General features: G+C 38.3%; 1 protein-coding gene across 10 annotated transcripts in view; it reads left to right on the top strand.

The window, feature by feature from the left end:
* The window catches only part of mical2a (microtubule associated monooxygenase, calponin and LIM domain containing 2a), a 73,907-nt gene that overhangs the window by 18,844 nt on the left and 30,301 nt on the right, over window positions 1-24,762 (top strand). For all 10 annotated transcript variants that reach the window (XM_067458852.1, XM_067459116.1, XM_067459031.1 and 7 more), the window contains exons 2-11: window positions 680-1,042; window positions 9,674-9,881; window positions 11,310-11,426; window positions 16,233-16,334; window positions 19,668-19,823; window positions 20,223-20,323; window positions 20,792-21,049; window positions 21,144-21,259; window positions 21,386-21,512; window positions 23,591-23,678. In XM_067458852.1, the coding sequence (XP_067314953.1) occupies window positions 782-1,042; window positions 9,674-9,881; window positions 11,310-11,426; window positions 16,233-16,334; window positions 19,668-19,823; window positions 20,223-20,323; window positions 20,792-21,049; window positions 21,144-21,259; window positions 21,386-21,512; window positions 23,591-23,678 (1,534 nt within the window). In that variant the 5' untranslated portion in view covers window positions 680-781. The remainder of the gene's footprint in view (window positions 1-679; window positions 1,043-9,673; window positions 9,882-11,309; window positions 11,427-16,232; window positions 16,335-19,667; window positions 19,824-20,222; window positions 20,324-20,791; window positions 21,050-21,143; window positions 21,260-21,385; window positions 21,513-23,590; window positions 23,679-24,762) is intronic.

The raw sequence follows: 24,762 nt of genomic DNA on the forward strand, positions 1-24,762 counted from the left end.
CAAAAATAAGATATTTCATCTTCTGTTGGTGTTGATGTACTTTGTAATGTATCAGATTACGAACATTTAAAGGAGGTTTCTCAGTGTGTGTGACCTCCTGCCCTAGGCCATAGTATAGTATGGCAACCTAAATTGCAACATAAGAAAGAAAGAAAAAGAGATACATGTTTAAAAACCTTTAAAAAAAAACTAGATAAAAATCACTTTTAGTTATTTATTTTAATTTTATTTATAGTTTATATATTACACATATTATGTTATATATATATATATATATATATATATATATATATATATATATATATATATAGACACACACACATATATAAACTTTAGATGCAACTAATTATGATTAATCGTGATGTATTTTAGCATCTAAAATAAATGTGTGTGTATATATATATATATATATATATATATATATATATATATATATATATATATATATATATATATATATATATATATATATATATATATATATATATATATATTCTGTATAGATGTTTTTATTGTGCCCTTCCAAATGAATAATGAATTTTAATGTAGAGATGAAACATCATATTTGTAGCATTAAGTATCATAATCAATGGTGTCGAGTTTTGAATGGCCAAGCACAATTCATTTGTTCAGAAAGTATTACAACTAATATGCTCTTAAATCTTTTTTTTTTCTTTAGATTTGGCCATGAGTGAGGAGACCATAGTGTGGGCGTAGCCGTTCAGTGGAACAAGAAGCAAGATCCCACAAGCACAGCTTCCACACTTCCACACAGTAGAGGATGGGCGAAGCTGAAGATGAGAAGAACCAGGCAGGACGGCTATTTGAGAACTTTGTTCAGGCCACTGACTGTAAAAGCACCCTACAGGCCTTCAATATCATGTGCAGTTACCTGGAGCTTGACCCTCTGGAGCACAGCACCTTCTACAGCGCTCTGAAGAGCACGGTGAGCAGCTGGAAAGCCAAAGCCCTTTGGACTAAACTGGACAAGAGAGCCAGCCACAAAGAGTACAAGAAAGGCACCGCCTGTGAGGGCATTAAGGTGAGCCTGCAAAATGCCAACACAATAACAACACTGCAATATGTTATGACATTTAAATGAGCTGGCAAACCTTTGTAAACCAAACATTTATAGATTCCGTCAGATTTTCCCTGATTTTGGGCTATGATTTTTGAATGCTATGACATCATTATATATATGATATCTTGGACACATGTTGTTGGTTAGACGAGTGCTCTCTGGTTTTAGCGGCGACCTGATCAAGCTGTTTTATTGTATGAGCTTATTAGTGGTGTGTGTGTGTGTGTGTGTGTGTGTGTGTGTGTGTGTGTGTGTGTGTGTGTGTGTGTGTGTGTGTGTGTGTGTAAGACTGACATCACTACAATTGCTCATTATATGACACACAATCCATTTTTGCTAGGGATATGAATGATAAAGTTCTTCAGATTCAATTTCTTTTTTCTTTTTTCTTTTTATTTGTGGGGATTTTAATGGTTAAATCAAATGATTAATTATTTGAAATCATCAAACTTATTCAATTTAACAACAATTTATTAAAAGTTACATGTTTAGGACCCTACATGTATATTATTTCTGTTTTAATGGCTTAATTACATTTTAATAATCAAAAAGCATGTCTAATTAATTGTTAGCATGTCTAACAAAACAAAAACAGACTCATTTCAGACTGGCTGTAGCACTGATTTCAGAGCAATGCTACAGCTACAAGCTTTTATAAGAGCATGTTTCCTAAATATCTGCAAACATACCGGTATTATGATATTTTTATGCTTTAGTACAGTCAGAAAAAGGAACTCCTTTACATTTCCACTATCTGTCTCTAAGGCCCTCAGTGTCTGACTTGGGATCAGTGTGTTACACTCATCAGAACACTCTTCCAGCATCACTCAGCTGATATGATTATTTTAGAAGATCAAACTGGCTTGTTCATTATGATCACTTCCTACACACACACACACACACACACACACACACACACACACACACACACACACACACACACACACACACACACACACACACACACACACACACACACACACATGGAGTCAGGCCCAGCTTATTGTCAGCGAGCGTTTGAAGTATTTCAAAGAGAGTATAATTTAACAAGTTCACTTCATACGGGTATTAAACAGCCCACTAACGTTTGTGATGTGAAGCGGTGTAATTATGCAGCTCTTTTTAGAGTGCAATTTAATAAAGGTGGCAATTATATACAGTAGTTCTCCTGACGAAAGGCTGTTCTGCACACTTTAATTAAAGCCAGCGCTGTGTTGCCTAATGGCACTGTTTCAGAGAATACAGCTAGGCTATACTAGAGCTGAACACGGATCATAGGAGCATTTAAATGAGCATTGGACCCTTGCTAGTTTGAAATCCATCCGTCTGTCCGTCCATCCATCCGTACTTGATTTCTTCCATCCATCCATCCATCCATCCATCCATCCATCCATCCATCCATCCATCCATCCATCCATCCATCCATCCATCCATCCATCCATCCGTACTTGATGTCTTCCATCCATCCATCCATCCATCCATACTTGATTTCATCCATCCATCCATCCGTACCGTCCGTCCGTCCGTCCGTCCGCCCGTCCGCCTGTCCATCTTTCCATTTGTCCATCTGTCCATCCTTCCACCTTTCCATCCATCCATCCTTCCTCTCCTTGCTAGTTTGAAATCCATCCGTCTGTCCGTCCATCCATCCGTACTTGATGTCTTCCATCCATCCATCCATCCATCCATCCATCCATCCATCCATCCATCCATCCATCCATCCATCCATCCAAATGGTACACGATTTTTAGGTATTTTAACACAACTTAGGATGACTTTGCATGCAAGATACATTTTTATTTAAATGAGAACCACATACTGTTTTTTTTCCCTTTTCTTTATTTGACATACTAGGTCAGTCAACCTGATATTGATATTAAAATATCATTTTAAATAATAAAAAATGCACTCTAAATATCTATGTTATAGGCTTATATTTAGGAGAGGAACAGTTCATATACAATATGTTTTATTCAATGACAAGTCAGTCTTTTACAGTCATAAAATACTCAAAAACATTTTTAGGAAGTGACAGGAGCAGCAAGAGCATCCAGTGGGAAGAAAACTAGTACCAGTAGGCTTTTCCTGTTCATTAAATGACAATATTACATGTACATGTTTAAAAAGTGAGGTAAAACTTCCAGGTGGTGTCGGTGCTTCATTCGCTTCGAGTGTAGATCCAGTGTATTGCATACAGTACTATACAGTAATAATTTGATATTAATACAATTTAATACAAACAGAGCGCTTTCTTTCAGAACAGAACATACTGTTTGGCACAGACTCTGTATGGTATGGTATCTTAGGGGGTTCGTCATTTGTTTTGACTGTAAAAATCACCCAGCTGCTGAGTTACAGAAAAACTACCCAGAAATATAAAAAAATAGCCCAATAAAATTACCCAACAGACTGAACCCAGCATTTTTTGTTAAAAAGATAGCCCAGCATTTTTTCGAGTGTGTTACTGTTTACAGTCTAGAGCCCCTTTCATTGATCATTTGCCATTGATCAGACAAACAGCTTGTCCTGCCTCAAACTCACACTATTTGTTGAGCTAGTGGACATGCTGAATTGCTGAAACAGACAATGAAAGGTTTTGAAAACGACACAGAGTGTCTTCACTCTTCTGGAAGCCAACATACAAATGGCTTGCTTAGTAAATTCTGCACATTAAACTGGCATTGGAAAGGTGTTTTAACATCCTGACGAATAATGGACCATCTGCCCCTTTATCCTGTTGTGATTTGACTTGAGTTGGGAAAAAAAGGTGTGGTTTAGGAAGAGTGACATGATATCACTGCTCACCAGCCGCCAACTGTCTGCCAGATTCACAGTCTGTCCAGGATATGAGCTCACTCTCTCTTTATCAACCAGCGGGACAGCTCGCCGCTGCCTGTTTTATTGTTTTATACTGGCTTTATTACCATTGCAGAGACTCAAAAGCCTTTATCTGAAAGTTTGGACATGTGAAAATAATTTTAACACTAGATTCCAGGTGATTTTGTATTTTCACACATTGGGATTTTTGTTTCTGGTCTAACTTTTATGAACATAAATTATGTTTAGTGATTATAACTGCTTTTTGGCGTAGTTCCTTCCATAAATCCATCTATCCGTCCGTCCTTCCATTCATTCATCCTTCCGTCCGTCCATCCATCCGTCCACCTGTCCATCCATCCATCCATCCTTCAGTCCATCCATCCATCCATCCATCCATCCATCCATCCATCCATCCATCCATCCATCCATCCATCCATCCATCCGTTCATCCATCCGTTCATCAGTCCGTTCATCAGTCCGTTCATCAGTCCGTCCGTCCGTCTATCCATCCGTTCATCCATTCATCAGTCCATCCGTCCGTCCGTCCGTCCGTCCTTCCGTCTGTCCGTCCGTCCATCCATCCATCCATCCATCCATCCATCCATCCATCCATCCATCCATCCATCCATCCATCCATCCATCCATCCATCCATCCATCCATCCATCCATCCATCCATCCATCCATCTATATTGTAAATACCTTTTCTATTTAAAATAAGTTTTCTGTTTTAATATATTTAAAATATATTTTTGCTGAAATTTTAAGAACAGTTTAAAACAACTGCATTTGAAATATAAATATCTGTAACAATGTAAAAGTCTTTACTGTCATATTTGATCCATATAATGCATTCTTACTGAATAAAAGTATTAAAGTTAAGTGAACTAACCCCAAAGTTTTGAAGGGTAGTACCAAAGTATATATTATTAGCATTTTTTTTTTGTGTGTGTATGCATTTTTTTAAATGTGTAAATCTTTTAATTGTCTGAGAAAATAATAATAATTTCTCGTAAATGGAGTTCCACATTGGGCATCATTTTAAATAAAGTTGTTAGTAATAGGAAGTTTCTTCCTTATAAATGTTTGGGCTGTTTTCAAGGGTGGTGTAGTGGTTTCACTACCGGATTCTGTGGTAAATACTTGGAGCCGTTCCTCAGTCTGAGTGTGGGCTCCTGACCCAGACTCTGTGAAGAGGCACTGTTTTTCAAACTGGGAAAGTCAAGTTCTTCTCTTTGTGTGTGTGTTTGAGCGTGCGTGCAGTCTGCTTGCAGCTGTGACTTTATGACTCACGATTACTTGGGAAATGTATACAAATCATACAGTGGCATTACCAGGACTTCTGTTCCTCTAGACTAGAGTTATAGTCCATTTCGCCATCCTCAAATGATTTTATTCTCGCACAGGCCTGAATGCTTGTGAGTCCAGGCTTCTCTCCCGGTGGTCTGCTTCAGACGATCGAACAGCTTTCTCCAAGTGGTGTGATGTCTAATTGAGCAAACTGCTCAAGCAAACTGTGATCACATTGTGTGCTAGAAGTGTGTCTGGGTTTAAGTTATTGGTCCTGCCGTGAGGTGGTCTCTGTTCCACTGGGCTTTGTGTAAAGTGACTGTTGGTTCAACACATACCGTGGCTTTCACCAGGAAGTCTCATCTGGCAGGTCATGCCGCCAATTTCTTTCCTGCAGACTTTTCCATGATTTAAAAGAGGCTGAACCAGCCTTAAGTGGCAGCGGTGTGAAGGGATTTTGCTTGTACAGTCAGTGATTGGCTGGATTTTTTTCTTTTTAAATGGACACACGCCACTGATTTGCTATTGCTCAGAGGATGTTCTTTCATCACTCTGGAGATATGATGTTCTCATAATTAATTTTAGCATTACATTTGACTCAGATGCTTCTGCTTAAACAGTTTTAAAGAGCTTTTAATTGTTTTTTTTCTTTATTATGGGCTTCTGCAAAAAAAAAAAAAGCGTAATAAAGTTATTGAGCGCACACTGATGGACAGGAAACGCCGCCGCGCTGACTCAACAGGAAACTTCACCTCTGCTGGTTTCAGGGCGGGAATGAGCAGAAACAAAAGAGTGATCATTGTGTTCATATCTGCTCTGACTGATGGAGCATTTCATTAGTCTGTGGGGATGGTAAATCTTCTCCCTGCAGTGCTTGTGTGGCTCTGTGTCTGTTCTGAATAGACTGCCTTTGTTCATTCTCTATGGCATTTAGTTAAGGTAAAGTCAAACAGAGACAGTGCACCTGGCCTGTCAGTCTGTGCTGGTGGAAACTGGTCCATCCAGTTAACAGATGAAAGCATCAATATACAGTAGGATGATTTGTGTTTTTGAGTAAAAGAGTTGAAAGTATCAATAGAAATGGTGTATTTTTGGAAACCAAATTGCAGGTATCAAAGGAGTATGTGTGTATATTTGAGTAACAGGGTTGAAATGATCAATAGGGCTGTCTGTACTTTTGTAGCCTAGAAATCTAGACGCACCCTAGCGGCAGCAAATCTAATCTGCCCGCGACTGTCGTCTAGCAACTCTCAATACCCTTCTGAGCTGTATTCCCCTCACTCTAGCCGGGCCAATCACATCGTGTATAGAGTCGGTGGGCGGGGCCATAATGACGACGGCCGAGTTGCGTTTGCGTGCTTCTAGTAAACGCAGAAACTGGCGAACGGCGGTCTTTCGAATCAGCTTTGACCGCGACTCTGGAAGACTTGGAGTTAAGCTTTTCTCTGAGAAAAGAACAAAGAGCGGCACTGAAGTCATTCTTAAAAAGGGAAGATGTGTTCGGAGTTTTCCTGACCGGATACGGCAAATGTTTAATCTATCAACGAGCTCTGTTTCACCTTCGTTGCTCTGGTTGGTGTAGCGCTATCCTATCCCGTGCAGAAGGAGTTTGAAAGACAACCGTTTATCCCGCCCCTTGGATTGACCAAACATCGTTTCCAGACCAAACATCTTGATATGGGTCTGGGTTGTCAGGCTAGTACTTTTGAGTAACAGAGATGAATGTTTCAATAGAAACCATGTATCTAAAGTCTTAACGTAACAAGATCAAAATCAAAAGCAGAAATGCATGCAGGGACAGACCTGTCCAGACAGTACAGCGGCCACCTGTGTCTGCCTACCTCATACCTGAAGAACAGATGAGCACTGATTTCCATTCAGGCATTTAATACTTGCTCGCTTTCTCTGTATGCATTCCCATTAGACTGTTTCCACCACAGCTGTTAATACTTTCAGCCCTGTTACTCACAAATACACAAACACATTCCTGTCAATACTTTGCAATCTTGTCACATTAAAATACAGTTTCTATGAATACTTTCATCTCTTTTATTCAAAAGTATACACAGTCCTATTGATCTTTTCAACCCTGTTACTCAACACAGACACATTCCTTTGATAACTGCAATTTGGTTGCTTAAAAATACACAATTTCTACAGACACTTGCAACTCTGTTACTCACACAAACACTCATTAACACTTGCAGTCTCATTGATTAAAATACCCAATTTATATAGTTTCTTTCAACTATTATTAAAAAATACACACTGTCCTATTGTTACTTTCAACCGTGTTACTTGCATATATACGAACATGCTCCTGTTGAATCCTGTAATATTGTTACTTTTAAAATATACCATTTATTTTGATACTTTCAACCCTGTTACACACAAATACACACAGTCCTACTTTGTATTGATGCTTTCAATACACAAACACACAAAAGCCTTGTTGCTTAAAAATACACAATTACTATTAAAACTTTCAACTGTTACTCAAAAAATACACATACTGTTCTATTGATACTTTTAACAATGTTAAACAGTAGCTATTGATACTTTCAGCCCTGTTATGCACTAATATACGAAATTGCTCCTGTTGATACCTACAATCGTAACAACCTACAATCGTTGTTACGTAAAGATACACAATTTATTTGACACACATTCCTATTTCTTCTTTCAACCCCAGTACTCACACACACACACACACACACACACACACACACACACACACACACACACACACACACACACACACACACACACACACACACACACACACACACACACACACACACACACACACACACACACACACACACTCGTTTGTTTTTGTGACATGTGAGGACTTTCCATAGGCGTAATGGTTTTATACCGTACAAACCGTATTTTCTATCCCCTTACACTGCCTCTGCCTCTAAACCTACCCATCACAGGAAACATTCTGCATTTTTACTTTCTCAAAAAAACTCCTTCTGTGTGATTTATAAGATGTTTTCCTCATGGGGACCAAAAAATGTCCCCACATGGACAAGGATTTCGGATATTGCCATCTTTGTGGGGACATTTCGCCCCATAACGTAGGGATTACCAGCCCCCCCCCCCCCCCCCCCCCACACACACACACACATGTACACACTGGTATTCCTCTCATTATGAGGGTATTCCATAGGTAATAATGGTTTTTATACTGAGCTAAAGACTTTTTCTATCCCCTAACCCATAACCTAACCCCCTACACTCTTCACAGAGAACTTTCAAATTTTTCGATTTTCAGAGAGAAAAAAAAACATCATTAGTATGATTTATGAGCTGTATTCCTCATAGTGACCAAAACATGTCCCTAAAATGTCAGTACTATCCTTGTGGAGACATTTGATCCTTAAAAATGTAGGGTTCACCAGGTACACGCACATACTCACAAAGCATAGAATCACTAAATCTGTTTTTGTTTTTGTTTTGTTTTTGTATTATTTATAGAAGCTGAAGGCCTTTTAATTACATTTTCTGTGCTTATAGCAAGCTGGGATCTGTAAACAGCAACCACTGACACAGCACCAGGGACACACAGACATTGAGGTCTACATAAACATGATAAGATACAGGATCAGGAGGGTCTGAAACCCGAGTGTATCACAATATTGATCACAGCACAGGCTGAGAGTCTCTGCTGGACACACACACCGTGACAGGAAGCATTGGCTGCCCTCACGATTGCTTCCTTATTTTGAGGTCAATTACCCATCCCGAAGTCGTGTTTGACTATGTGCGTGAGAAATCAAAGGAGGGGTAGGAAATGAAAAGATCAAGAAGAAAAAGGTCTCATTGTACCATCTGGACTAAAAATGAGCTAAAGCTCTGCATGAGTGCAAGTCTAAGACGTGGCTCTCTTCTGTGACTCAAGAATAGGATCATCTCTCCACATAAAAAGTGATCTCTCATCACTAAACCAGAGGGAATGAAGTCATACCCACATCAGGCATTCCCAGACACGTCCCGGAATCTGACGTCTTTTCTTCATGTATCTGTACAAGCCTGGTGCATGAATCATGCCTTTGATATGACAGGACTGTAATTATGATTTAATGCTGAGGAAATCACACACGCGCGTCCATTTATTGGCACTGGCCGTGATGTGTTGTTTGGATAAGCATTTGCATTAGTGCTTCATTTTCTTTGAGCTTGTTTGCTAAGATTTTCTCTTTCAAGGATACCTGTTAAAAGAGTGGACAAAAGCTGTCTGCTCACTGTAGAGTAAAATAATCTCCTTGAAGAACATTTAAAAAGTGCACAAACAAAGGTCTAATAGAGGAAGAGATATCTTAGACATATTTATCCCGTATATTAGTGAAATTTGATTGGCATTGAAAACAATATCATCCCCCATGGGTCCCCTACTTTCAGTTTTTTTAAATGGAAATGGTGACCATGGTTTAATTCTTGCCCTGCTAATTCTCTCAATTTCCGATTGTAACTTTCAGTGCTTGATAATTGGAGGAGGCCCCTGTGGCTTGCGGACTGCAATCGAGTTAGCTCTCCTCGGAGCCAAAGTGGTGGTGATAGAGAAGAGAGATACATTCTCCAGGAACAACGTCCTGCATCTTTGGCCGTACACCATTCATGACCTCAGGGGCTTAGGAGCCAAGAAGTTCTATGGAAAGTTCTGTGCTGGAGCGATAGACCACATCAGTGAGTTCTGGACCAACTTCTCATTCTCTATGCTTGTTTAATCAATTATAAGCCACCTATCATAACTTCCTTGTTTAAAGCAGTAGTCATTTTTTAGTTCTCCTTGTCCTTTTCATTCTTTGCCAGCCCTTCCTTTATCTACACATGTATATGTGACTATTGTTTAAGGCTGTCTACAGGGTTATTTCACCCAAACATCTACAGTACACTGTAAGTCCTAATAAGATGATCATTTGAGGAACAGCTCAGCAATTTTGTTATAGTTAAAAGGTTAGTTCACTCAAAAATGAGAATTTTGACATTATTTACTCACCCTCATGCAACACGAGAATAATCCTTATTGGTTCTTGCTGAAGCTTAAAGTCTCTTCAGAAAAAGAAAAAAAAGCTAAATTGCCCAATCCATATGGATTAGTTTTACAATCTCTTTATGTAATATTAAGTGTTAAAGTGATATAAAGAAGATACAAATATCTTAATTTGTTTTCCAGAGGTGAACACAAGTCTTGCAGGTTTGGAATGATATGAGGTTGAGTAATTAATGACATAGTTGGTTTCGTTTTTTGGCTGAACTATCCCTTCAACAATAAATTAAAAAAATTAGATGAAAAACTTTGAATGAAAACAAGACATGTTACTAACTGGAAATAAATAAAAGCTAAAACTAAATTAAAATACATTAAACCTTAATAGTAACATTAAAAAATGATAGTGGATGATGACCAGTGGTGGTCAAGTCTTAAATTTCAGTTTGTTCCTACACTGTAAAAAATGATTTAGAAAAAAAGTTACCGGGTTGCCTTAAAATTTTGAGTTAATTGAAATTAAAATTGAGTTAATACAATGAACATTTTTTGAGATTCGACAGCCTTTATTAAAATATTATTAAAAGATTTTGTAAGCATATTGGGTAATTGTGTGTTTTATTTCTGATGATGCAGTGAAACATGCCAAATAGTTTTTTTATGTGGTTCAGATACAATCATATTTTGAGTTTCTATTTATTAAACAAATTTCCTTCATTGTATCAACTCAAATTTTTAATTTCAATAAACTCAAAATTTTAAGGTTACTTACTTTTTTAAGTTAAACCAACAAAACCCCCAAAAATGTTTTACAGTGTAACGCAAAGCTATCGAATGGCTTTTCAGGATTTGGAATATAGCATATAAAGTCATATGAACTACTTTTATGTTGCTTTTGTCCTTTTAGGACTTTGACAGCCCCAGTCCTTATCAGTTTTCACTGTATGGAAAAGAGATGATGACAGAATGTTCATTTAGATGAACTATCCAAATGATGGATCACTCCGATGATGATATTTCTGTTCTCACATCTGTTATTTTTACTGGTTTGTTTTTTTTAATAAGTGATGCCGTGTTAGTGTGACTGTGAGGCTAATGGTTGTTGCTCTGGCTGGGTTTGGCAGGCATTCGGCAGCTCCAGCTCATGCTCCTGAAGATCGCTCTACTTCTTGGTGTGGAGTTTCACGTTAATGTGGAGTTCGTCAAGCTGGTGGAGCCTCCAGAGGACCAGGAGAATGAGGGTGAGACTGAGGGCCTCAGATCCACACCAAACATTCTCACGACTAGCAGTCAGCCGTACAAAGCCAGTCCAAAGTTTGGACACACCCTACTACACATTGTTTATGACCACTGTTTCACACAGAAATGTCATCAAAGCGATAAAATAACGCTAATGGAAGTATGGGAATTATGCAGACATGTTTTAACAAAGCTTCTTCAGTGTAGCTGCCCTCTGTCTGGATTAAAGTTTTTAAAACTTTAATGTCACAGACCTAAATATGATGTAAAATTCAAGTAAAAAAAAAAAAATGCATATACATATATACAATTTTTATACAAATGTTAATGTATGCAATTGTTTATGCATGCAATAATATTTTTCAATTTAAAACATTAAAATATTTATTGCAATTAATGCAGAATCCATTTTCCCCATCATCCTATGGCTTGCATTACAATATACTATATGATCACTCTTTTATTCATGCAAAGGCTTTTAGTCTTTCAAGCATGATAAGACAACCCTCTATGCACATCTTGGCAATAGAATTGTCATTGGCTAGGTGTATATATATATATTGTGGGTGGGGTCGGGGGTGGCACAAATCCTCACATAGACCCATAATAATAATACTTTTAATTTGTACCTCTGCTCTTCCTACTTGTATAACAACTTAACAAGTAGGAAATATACATTGTTATCAGTTTGCACTGCATACGTTATGAATTATATATAGATGAATCCTTATTAACGATACTGAAGTTATTTAGTCAAGAGCAGAGCATATTTAGTGAGCAATTACTTTTGTTCTTTTCATTGTCATTATAAGTGGTTACTGTCACTTTAAAAGATCTTCCGCTGTCGCACACGATGCGGATGTGAGATGCTGAAGTCGCAGTTACAAAACGTACAAAACGCGTGACTGTCCCCCAACTGCTCCACTTCAGAAAATGAAATTCGCTGTCCCATTGATCACGGTATTGACATGAGGGTTTTGTTTTCTGGCAGGAGAGCCTTCCGTCTCTATCATTACGTCCATCATCCGTCTCTGTTTTGTTTTGAGTTTTTTTTCCCGCGTTGTCACTCGTCATCTGACTTCACACACTAACCTCGCGATGACGGCCAGTGTAGGCTACTGCAGATGACAGTTATCGTGAAGCTAGTTACAGAGGTCAGAATGGAAATGTTTTTGTTTTTTTCCTACGGTATTATTATTTTTTAATAACGCAGGTTAAAATACGGGATATATACAGGAAAATACTAATACGGGAGGACAGCTGGAAAAAAGGGTAAAATACGGGACTTTCCCGGACAAAATGGGATACTTGACAGGTATGAGATATAATTATGCAGAGGAAACTCTGATCAATAAGAGGACAGTCATGTGACTTGCATAAACACATTTTGGTATGCTTTCATATGTTGCCTTTTGAATGAAACAGAACCAAGAGGAAAATGCAACATTGTAACAGATTTTCTTTGGAGCAGACAGTTTAAGGTTTTTAGGGGTGCTGTCATTACCAGGAATATGAACGAATGAGTTCTTCCAGCCTCTCTATAATAGCTGCTTCCTTGACAACCAAACAACACCTGCAGAGCTGTTAATGCCATTTTAATGCGCATGGAAAAGTTTTCAAATCGACATCGCTCCTCCCTCCCCTAATCTTAGTCATTGTATAGCGCTCACTCGTTACATCATTTAAAGGGAACATAACACACACAGTTTCTGCCAATCTCATGTTAATCTTGAGTACCTATAGAGTTGTATTGCATCCTTCATATATCTCCGAAGAGTCTTTAATTTATCATATTTATAAAAGACAGATACACTGTACTGGTTCTTTTCGAAAACAGCCAAGCTCGTTGAGGCGTGCAGTGGGAGGTGTGCAGCTAAAGAATCACGAGCACACACACACACAGACACACATGTCTGGTTCACTATCTTTGTGGGGACTCTCCATAGATACAAACGGTACAAACTGTACATTCTATCCCCCTACACTGCCCCTGCCCCTAAACCCATCACAGGAAACATTCTGCATTTTTGCTTTCTCTAGAAAACCCATCCTGTATGATTTATAAGCCTTTTGAAAAGTGGGGACCGCTGGCTGGTCCCCACAATGTAGGTGATCTCAGGATTTACTATCCTTATGGGGACATTTGGTCCCCACAATGAAATACAACCCCAAATCAGAAAAAGTTGGGACAGTATGGAATGTGCAAATAAAATAAAAACGCAAATAAAAAAAGAAAGTAGTGATTTCTAAATTTACTTTGACTTGTATTTCATTGCAGACAATATGAACACAAAATATTTCATGTTTTGTCTGGTCAACTTCATGTCATTTGTAAATATGCATCCTTTCCTGTCATTCACACCTGCAACACATTTCAAAAAAAGTTGGGACAGTAAAGCGTTTACCACTTTGTAATGTTGCCATTCCTTTTCACAACACTTAAAAGACGTTAAGGGACTGAAGACACCAAGTGATGAAGTGTTTCAGGTGTAATTTTGGCGTCCATTCCTCCCAAAAAAATACCTAAAATACTGATTCATCTGACCACAGTACACATTTCCACTGTGTGATGGTCCATCCCAGATGCCTCCGAGCCCAGAGAAGTCGACGGCGCTTCTGGACACTGTTAACATAAGTCTTCCTTCTGGCACAGTACAGTTTTAACTGGCATTTGTGGATGTAACTACGTATTGTGGTACTTGACAAAGGTTTGCCAAAGTAGTCCTGAGTCCATGTGGTGATATCGCTTATAGATGAATGACGATTCTTGATGCAGTGCCGCCTGAGGGATCGGAGATCACGGTTGTTCAGCTTAGGCCTTGTCCTTTACGCACTGAAATTCCTTCAGATTCCTTGAATCTTGTAATTATGTTATGCACTGTTGAATGTGAAATATCCAAATCTCTTCCTATCTTTCTTTGAGGAACATTGTTTTTAAACATTTCAATAATTTTCTCACGTATTTGTTGGCAAACTGGCGATCCTCGGCCCATCTTTGCTCCTAAAGGATTAGATCTTTCTTGGACGCTGCTTTTGTACCAAATCATAATTTCAATCACCTGTTGACATCACCTGTTTCAAATCACATCATTATTTAACCCTTTTACCTCATTACTAGCCCTAAATTGCTCCTGTCCTAACTTTTTTTGAAATGTGTTGCAGGTCTGAATGACAGGAAAGGATGCATATTTACAAATGACATGAAGTTGACCAGACAAAACATGAAATATTTTGTGTTCATATTGTCTGCAATGAAATACAAGTACAAATTCTTTTTTTATTTGCGTTTTCCAAACTGTCCCAACTTTTTCTGATTTGGGGTTGTATAAACAAGGGCACTCACACACACACACACACACACACACACACACACACACACACACACACACACACACACACACACACACACACACACACACACACACACACACACACACACACACACACACACACACACACACACACACACACACACACACACACACACACACACACACACACACACACACACACACACACACAGAGCGTGTTGTGTATGCGTATGCGTGTGTGTATGCATATGCGTATGCGTGTGTGTATGCGAATACGTATGCGTATGTGTATGTGTGTGTGTGTGTGCGTGCGTGTGTACGCTCTCATCCGGGAGATGTGCCCCTACAAGTAATTTCACCCCTTTATGACGTCATACAGGGCTATACTGGAAAAAAAAAACTTTCAGAAACTTGGAGTCATACGTCCAGCTTGTTTTATTTTAATTTTATTTTGGCCATGTTTAGCATGAGAATCCAACTCTTTAACAGAGTAATTAAGTCTGAATGCATGAAATACCATTAGACACTCCCCACCCCCTTTTACAACACAGACATCAGAGAAATGAAGGAACGATTAGTGGACCATGGTAATTAGAAACAGATCTCATAGGTCCAGGTCCAGCTTTCCATATGTGGGCACTTCAGTCATCTCTGGAAGAACAACAACATTGCGTAAGCTTCTGATGGACCCTCTAGACTTCTAGACCATTAGCAATCCATCTCTCTCTCTTCAACAGCAATGACAGCAGGCTGATAAAAACAAAAGAGCTTTCTAATTTAAGAACGAGTGCTTGCTGTGACTGTACTGTGGCCTTGAAGCGAGACTCATGATCCTGGATATAGTTCAGTTGGGTCTTGTATTCTTTAGACAGTCTGTACTCTGAACATTTGACATCGATGGTTGGCTTTTATTAACACTAGCTGAATGACTTGCTGTGACTATATGTTTTTGGAATGCAGTGTTCTAGGCATGATTGCATAATGCTTACATGAATAACAGTCAAAATATGTAGCTGTAAGTAAAATCTGTTTCCATTAAGCAGATTATTTTTATTTAAAACAACCTGCGGTTCACTTACAGCGAGATCGGTCTCTCAGAAGTGAACTTGCATGACGTGTTTTGAAATATTTTCATATTTGTATTTATTGTCCTGTCGCTCCACCCAGCTCCTGTCCTCCCCAGAGGAAAAAATATTGCTCAGATGTTGCTCTTTCGCAGCTTGGGAGACTTCCCAGTTTCCCGGTTTTGCATCAACTCTCAGATGCTCCTTTTAAAATGCTTTGGGAGAAACAAAAATAGAAACAAATAAATCAGTTGTTGGTATGTGGTAAGAGTATAGAGCTATAAAATGAAGGTGGATAGCAGCTCAGATAATGGAAAATGTTTGAGTGTTTGAGTCTTTTGCAGACTCTGATATCTTGCCAAACCTGAACACGGTTTGAGACATTGATGAGACATGACATTTCTCTTATGAATGAACGTGTGTGTTTCTGCAGGGCCGGGCTGGAGGGCAGAGATCCGGCCTGCGGATCATCCTGTGGCCGACTTCGACTTTGATGTGGTTGTTGGAGCTGATGGGAGACGAAACTCTTTAGAAGGTATGAACTGCTCAGTTGCCATTCAAAAACATCTCTGAATTACATATATTATGTCCACTAAAATAAATATGCATGCCGCCCTGTCTGTTTGCACAGTAACTAAGAGGCTATAATAATCTTTGCACTATGATTACAAACTGTTCTAGCAGTAACTAAAATTGCACCTACCGAAAATATGAGAGGATGTACTTTAAAATAGGATGTCACATGGTCTTTCAAATAACGTGATAGCACACTCAACAAGACGCACAATTCACACATCTGCAGCACCACTGGTGCAGGATGGATTGCCTGTTGAAGTTTAACTTAATACAAGCAAAATACACGCAAAGGTGATGCTAGTCTCTCTCCTAATAAAACTTCTTCAGATATAATCCAAAACCTCTCTTTGTTACCCTTCTGCTATCTTTAAAACCACCTCAGCAATTTACTAAAATTTGGCCTGTGCTCTTGGCTGAAGTCCCTAGAATGGATTGTTTCATCCTAGAAGGTTATTAAGCCATAAAATCGAGTTGTGCTGTGAAAGCGATACTGCATGATGTCACCAGCCTCCCACCCGTTACAAATGAGTTCAGCGTATCAGCATGTGCCTTTGAGGAGCTCTCAGGGTTTTTGAACGCTTTTCACTTGATGATGTGTGTCCGTTGGACTCTGTTTTCCAGGTTCGTCATCTTTGCACTGATCCCTAATCAGATGCTTTTTCCAAAAAAGGCCATTTGTGGGGCCCTCCAAACTATGAGATGTTAGCTCATTGCCCAATTATGAGTAACCGTAGGGAAAAACAACCCAAGCTTGTTTTGGACATTAAGTGAGCTAGTTCAGGACGTCTAGGGAATGTTAAATTTATCCCAATCTGAGACAGAGCAGCGGTCAGACGAAAGCAGCCACATTTGGACAGAGTAATGCAGATGATGAAGAGGAGAGTTGATGTCTTAGAGAGTTAACAACATGGCAGTAATGGAACAATTCTGGCTCTTAATAAAATGTATGTCTGTTCGTAGAGGAGCTCTGTAGACTCTCATGCATCATTTTGCAGGATGAGAAACGAGAGCCAAGTCAACCCACTTGAACAGCTTGTGCCATTTTTGTAAAGTTTGCCTGGGAATGCATGGAGTTATTTGCCATTAGTGTTTAGTTCTAATAATTAAAAGTTATTTTAAGTTCCTTCTACTTTCATAACTGAGCATCTAATGCCCAGTACACATTGTACGACTTGCTTTCTGTCCCAGGAAAAATTGTGGCATTTTTTTCAAAAAAATGCTGGGTAAAATTTGGGTTGGACAAATTGGACAAACCCAATGTTGGGTTGTTTTATTAAACTCAACTATTGATTAAAAATGACTATATTGCTGGCTTAAGTGAACCCAAAATACATTAAAATCACACAGAATTACTGGAGTAACAACACAGGCACAGGTGAACATTTATTAATAAGCAAGAACATCCAGGAATGGACAAAAATTACATTTGAGTGAAAAAGTGCTGAACAGAATGACAACTCAGCTTATACAGTTAAACAAAATTGCTTTTTAAAAGTTGAATATTTAATAACTTACGTTTGAAAACCAAATTTGACCATATTTCTCTTTTTTTTTTCTCGCGACAACTAAAACCTAAAAGCAGTATGGCCTTAACGCTCCAGCCAGTTTTAAGTCCTCTCGCCTCTCTTCTGTGATTCGTTTTTTTCAATTTTCCACATATATTCCTGTCGTATGCACAGTGGTGTGTTGCTGTAATCTGAGCTGGTGATGGGCCGCTTTAGCTGAAAGATACCGTGACTATTACCTGCACATAAACAATCAGAGTTCTGAGAACATATTTTAACATGCAAATTTGTAATATTCAGTATTAAAATGATAAAAAAATCAGTATATGCAATAAAAAAGTACATTGCATTGCAGTAAATAAAATGATTTAAGGCACTGTAAAGACCTTTATTTTACAGAAGTAATGCACCAATTCAGCAAAATGCCTGCACTCTGTGTAACCCATCAGCTGGGTTGTTGCGTTGGAGGCTGGGTGAGGGAGGTGTGTATTGTTTCAACTGTAAAGGAGATTGATTTACCCAGGCTGGGTAGCACCAAAACTACCCAACCATGAAAAAATAACCCAACAACAGGCTCAGCCCAGTGCTTGAGTAGAAAAAAACACCCAGCGTTTTTTAAAATGTGTACTTACCTCAAGCTCCATTTGCAAAATGTGCATGCCAAGTTGGCCTTTTTTTCCTAGCCATGGCCGCGTCCATATTCTCCTCTTTCACTTCCTCTTCCTCTTTTTTTCAGCGCAGATAAAAACCACAATTGCCAAAGTGTGATTTATCTTCCTCTGTTTGTTTAACACTAGTGCATGCTGATGACATTTTATTCTTGCATCATAGCCTATGATTTAATAGGTGTCATCATCGCACAATCTACACACATACCCAAGTTTGTTAGATCCATGTTGTACAGTGTGATTTGCAGGGATTGCAGTGCAGCAGCACACACACATTTTTAAATATTAAAAATAAAAGGATTAATCTAAGCGCTCAGTCTTTCCGCTCGCTTATTCCGCCATGTAAATTGCAAATCCGCCATGGTGCGAGCGCAACTGACTCTTAAAGGGAATGGGAGATGAGACTCTGGTTGGTTTATTGCACGTTAAAAGACTCATTAAAAGACTACAGACAACCATTTTGGACCATGCACCTGGCTCGTCGACTGTTTTTTCGTTGTTAAACTAGCAAAAGTTGATTCGGACACACTAAGTGCACCTGCGTCATACGCTTCAGATCATTAAAATAGAGCCATGAGGGGTTTTTGTATTTTGTTTCAGTTAATGTTTATTTTAGGTAAAGAAAGTTTGTTTTTTTGTTTTACAGGATGGTTTTAGGTTTAGGTTTATTTAGTGATAATAACCCTGGTCAAGTCAAATCACATTTATTTATATACAGTAGAATCTAATAATAGGGATAATGTTCAGTCAATTATGAAACACATTGGATTTCATTTGTAAAGCTGCTCTACATAAGACAATAATTGTAATTATTCAGCTCAAGTCAGTTTTCATTGTTGATTCAATTTAGTTCAGTATCAGTGTTGATGATGCAATGCTAGTGTCAAACTGGCAAGCTGGCAAACAATTTGTCCCTGGAAATGTGTCTTATTGTAGTTGGTTATATTGAGCATCTTTGAGCCTAAAATAATTGGCTTGTGATACTGACAGAGTGGCACATTTTCACTTCATTAGTTGACATCAAACAGGAACAGTATTGCTTTAGACATTTGAAAACATTGTAGGTGGGACGTTATGTAGGGACCAGAACATCACTTTTCCCCCTTTTCTCTTTCTCAGGGTTTAGGAGAAAGGAATTCCGTGGCAAACTGGCCATCGCCATAACGGCAAACTTCATCAACAGAAACACCACCGCTGAGGCAAAGGTTGAGGAGATAAGTGGAGTTGCCTTCATCTTCAACCAGAAATTCTTTCAGGATCTCAAACAGGAAACCGGTGAGCAAAATAAGCGACATTAGACACTGAAAATGCACCACATTAGTCTAAACTAGGCATCCAGCTCAATGAATAATACGGAAATATCTCCCAACCATAAAAGCGTGTCAGTGTTTTCTGCTGTGAGGAGCGGCCATATTTCAGATATCATCCTTCTGCTCTGATTTGTCATGTAAATGTTTATCCTCCAGGGGATTATGGGCTTCGTGCCTTCAAAAACATACGTATGTATACCTGTCGTAACTCGTACCCCTTTGAAACTGAATTCCTTTAAAATCCTGTCTTAAACTCCCACTGACCTCAAACGGCTAATTTTGTCATATTACAGGCAAGAAAATGTTACTGATAAAAAAAATGACACAGATTCATGCAAAGACCACAGTTTTTTCTCTTTCGCAGGGATTGATCTTGAAAACATCGTATACTACAAAGACAACACACACTACTTTGTCATGACAGCTAAGAAGCAGAGCCTGCTGGACAAGGGTGTCATCGTTCATGTAAGTTGTGTTGATTGAACTCTCCAAAGACACATCAAAAGCTATGTTTCCATCCAACTATTTTTATGGGAATATTGGGATATTGCATAAAAATGCTGGATGGAAATACCAAGATGCGCATAATTGTGCATAAAAACATATGCGCTCTATAGAGGCGGATACATTTTATCCGATGATGAGATGAAAAAACACATTTGTTGAATAAATCCCTTGATGTGCAAAAAAAACGCACGTGACTTAGCCTCAACAGAGAATATGATTGGATACCTGGACTAACCAGTGGACCAATTGTATCGCACAACATCTCAAATGATGGTTTTCATGATTTAATTTTTCAGTCTTTAATTTCAGTGTTGAATGTTGTTTCATGTTAAACTTATAGCAGTTAAAGAATGAGTCACAGCTCGCTTACAGTCGGTACATTATTTTTGGTGTGGAAACAAACATTTTTTTCCATTTATTCGCTAGGATTATATCGACACTGAAGCACTGCTGAACAATGAGAATGTGAATCAAGAGGCCTTGCTGGCGTATGCACGAGAGGCTGCCGACTACGCCACCCACTACCAGCTGCCCACACTGGACTACGCCATGAACCACTGCGCTCAGTCTGATGTGGCCATGTTCGACTTCACCAGCATGTACGCCTCAGAAAACGCCGCTCTGGTCAGAGAGAGGTTTGGTCATAGTGTACTGGTGGCACTAGTGGGAGACAGCCTTCTAGAGGTGAGGAGATTATTACTAAATAATCATCATTCTTGTGCTTATTTTAATGTATGATTCTGATGACATGTGTTTGTGGTTGTCTGTCTAACCGTAGCCCTTCTGGCCTATGGGGACAGGCTGTGCCCGCGGCTTCCTGGCAGCCTTTGACACTGCTTGGATGGTAAAAAGTTGGGCGCAGGGTAGAAATCCACTCGAGGTGCTGGCAGAGAGGTCAGTGAAGGTCAAAAGTCACATGCAATAACCGCACACAGTCACATACAGCTTGAAAGCCTTAACAGGTACATATAATACCATTAATAGCATGTTTATGTAGTTGCTTCGTTGTTATTTTTCTAGGGAGAGTCTGTACCGATTGCTACCTCAGACAACACCTGAAAACATTGCCAAAAACTTTGATTTGTACACCATAGATCCAGGAACACGCTATCCAAACCTCAATTCAAACTGTGTGAGGCCGCACCAGGTGAGATGGCATTTCTGTTTGAGCACAATAAACTATCATTAAAACAAATTACTGCAATTCACAAGCTCATGTGACTTATTGCTTTTTATAAAACACCTATGACAACCACCATAAATAAATGAATACACTATACCTGTTAAAAGTTTGTAATAAAGATTTTTTTAAGGCTGCATTTATTTGATTAAAAATATTGTACATTTTAAAATAACATTTATAAAATGTAATTTATTCCTGTGATTAAAGCTGAATTTTCAGCCTCATTTACTTTACTTTTTTCTTAAGTGGCACATGATCTGATATGATGACCTGCTGCTCAAAAAACATTTCTAATAACTATTAATGTTGAAAACTGTTTTTGGTGCATAATATTTTTGTGGAAACCAGGTTAAAAAAACAGAAGAAATACTTCTACTCAGCAAGGATTGATCAAACATGACAGTACATACATGTTGCAATTCTATTTCAAATAAAGGCCAATATTTTGAGCTTTCAATTAATCAAATAATCCTTAAAAAAAGTTTCAAGGATTCCACAAATATATTAGGCAGCAAAAATAATCAGCATATGAGAGTGTGACTCTGAAGACTGAAAATTCAGCTTTGCATAAAGGGAATACATTTCTTTTGTAAAAAAAAAAAAAATTAAAAATAGAAAACAGTAATTTTACAAACCCGATTAAAAAAAAGTTGGGACACTGTACAGATTGTGAATTTTAAAAAAAAACAGAATGCAATAATGTGAAAGTTTTAAATGGTACTATTTTATTTAGAATAAAATGTAGATGACATATCAAAAGTTTAAACTGAGAAAATGTATACTTTTAAGGGGAAAATAAGTTGATTTTAAATTTCATTTTCAACACATCTCAAAAAAGTTGGGACAAGGCCATGTGTACCACTGTGTGGCATCCCCTCTTCTTTTTATAACTGGGTGACTGAGGAGACAAGTTGCATAAGTTTAGGAATAGGAATGTTGTCCCATTCATGTCTGATATAGGCTTCTGGTTGCTCAACTGTCTTAGGTCTTCTTTGTCACATCTTCCTCTTTATGATGCATCAAATGTTTTCTATGGCTGAAAGATCTGGATTGCAGTCTGGCCATTTCAGTCCTTCTTCTACGCGGCCATGATATTTTAATTCATGCAGTATGTGGTCTGGCATTGTCATGTTGGAAAATGCACGGTATTCCCTGAGAGAAACGACGTCTAGTTGGGAGCATATGTTGTTCTAGAACTTGGATATACCTTTCAGCATTGATGGTGCCTTTCCAGATGTGTAAGCTGCCCATTCCACACACACTCATGCAACCCCATACCATCAGAGATGCAGGCTTCTGAACTGAGCACTGATAACAGCTTGGGTTGTCCTTGTCCTCTTTAGACCGGGTGACATTGGTCCTCCAGCTGTTCCTTATATGTACATTTAACTTTTCCGGCATCTTATTGCTACCTTTCCCAACTGTTTTGGAACGTGTAGCTCTCATGAAATCCAAAATGAGCCAATATTTGGCATGACATTTCAAAATGTCTCACTTTCAGCAATTGATGTTATCTTTATTCTATTGTGAATAAAGTAATAAGTTTATGAGATTTGTAAATTATTGCATTCCTTTTTAAATCTCAATTTATACAGTGCCCCAACTTTTTTTGGAATCGGTTTGTACATTGTATTAGTATTTATGTATGTTTTACTATATTTTTGGATTAAACAAATGCAGATGTCTTTCAAAAACATTTAAAATCTTTCTAAATTTTGACCAGTATTGTATATAAACACAACAAATAAAAAATATAATAAAATAGCCCATCAGATAGTTGGCAAGTTCAGAGAACAGTAATAGACAAAGTTGCTTTGCGATCACAAATGCCTAAAGACTACTGAACTGTATATTTATTACAATCATTTAAACTTTTATTATTAATAAATGAAACTATGTGTTGTACACAGGTGCCTTTTACAATATTTACATAAAACTGTCACTGTTTTATGAAAGCTGTGTTATAGTGATTTAACCATGTGTCTTTTTTTGTTTGCCATTGTATCATTTACTCTCATGACTGTTTATTTTCTCCTTTGCAGGTCCGCAACAACTATATCTGTGGAGAGATGAAGTGCTCTCTGGAACGGGCATCCACGATACGCCGCCCTGTCAACTTGGCCAGGCGAGGTTAGAAGAACCTTCTAATCAGACTAACACGTATCTATAATTATCCTCTGCTCTTTTACTTTGGAGTGGACGGTTCCTCAACAGTTACCGCCAGGCTAGTACTGTATATGAGGGATGAGATATGAATATGATAATCACAGACAATGAGAAAATGCGAGTGTTTACAGCATTCCTGCCTCCAGCAGATAACAGCCAGCTCCTGTTTTAGGAACGTTCTCAAAACAGCAGAGCGAGAGCACTCCTCCCAACATGTGGCAGGTTCAGGGAGAAGCAGAATTTATTTCTGCTGAGGGATTTTAATCCAGACTGAGATTTGTTATTACCAGCAAGAGCCAAAGTGAGATGAGTACTACCCTAACAAATCTGGAGTAAGGAGCGCCATGCTCCCAAAGGAATATTTCACCCAAATAAATGGAAATTCATTATTTACTCACCCTCCTGTTTTTTCCCAAACCTGTATGAATTAGTTCTGGGAAACATAAAATAAGGCATTTTAAAGAATGCTCATGCTGCTCATTTCATTCATGTCACTTTTATCAATTGAATGCATCATTGCTGAAAAAATAGTATTGTTATCTCATAATTTACTCGCCCTAAAGCCATCCTCAGTGTATGACTTTCTTCATTCAGCCAAACACAATCAGAGTTATATTAATATCCCGGCTCTTCCCAGCTTTGTAATGGCATTTTTTGAAGCCCAAAAGTGCATCCATCCATCATAAAAGTAATCCACACATGTTAAGTTAAAGGCCTCCTGAAGCAATTTTTTATAACATAATTGCAGCCTTGAAGAGAGCAGAAGAGACTTTTTTCAAAAACAATAAAAAAATATATTAATTATTATGAATTATTCCAAACTTTTGACTGGTACTGTACATCAGGTAAAAAGTGCTGTACATGGACTTTTCTGCAGAACTTCCTCTCATAAGACGAAATAGAACAAGGCAAAAACAGAAATACCATATTTCTTAAGTCTCTGTTAATGCTGCTGTTTCCCTAAATCAATCACCATAAATCCTTTCAGCTCTTGCTGTTCAATAGTGCTCGTTGACACATGGGTTTAGTGCACCTAAGAACAGTTGTT

The sequence above is a fragment of the Pseudorasbora parva genome, chromosome 1, assembly GCF_024679245.1.
Source record: "Pseudorasbora parva isolate DD20220531a chromosome 1, ASM2467924v1, whole genome shotgun sequence".
NCBI lineage: Eukaryota > Metazoa > Chordata > Actinopteri > Cypriniformes > Gobionidae > Pseudorasbora > Pseudorasbora parva.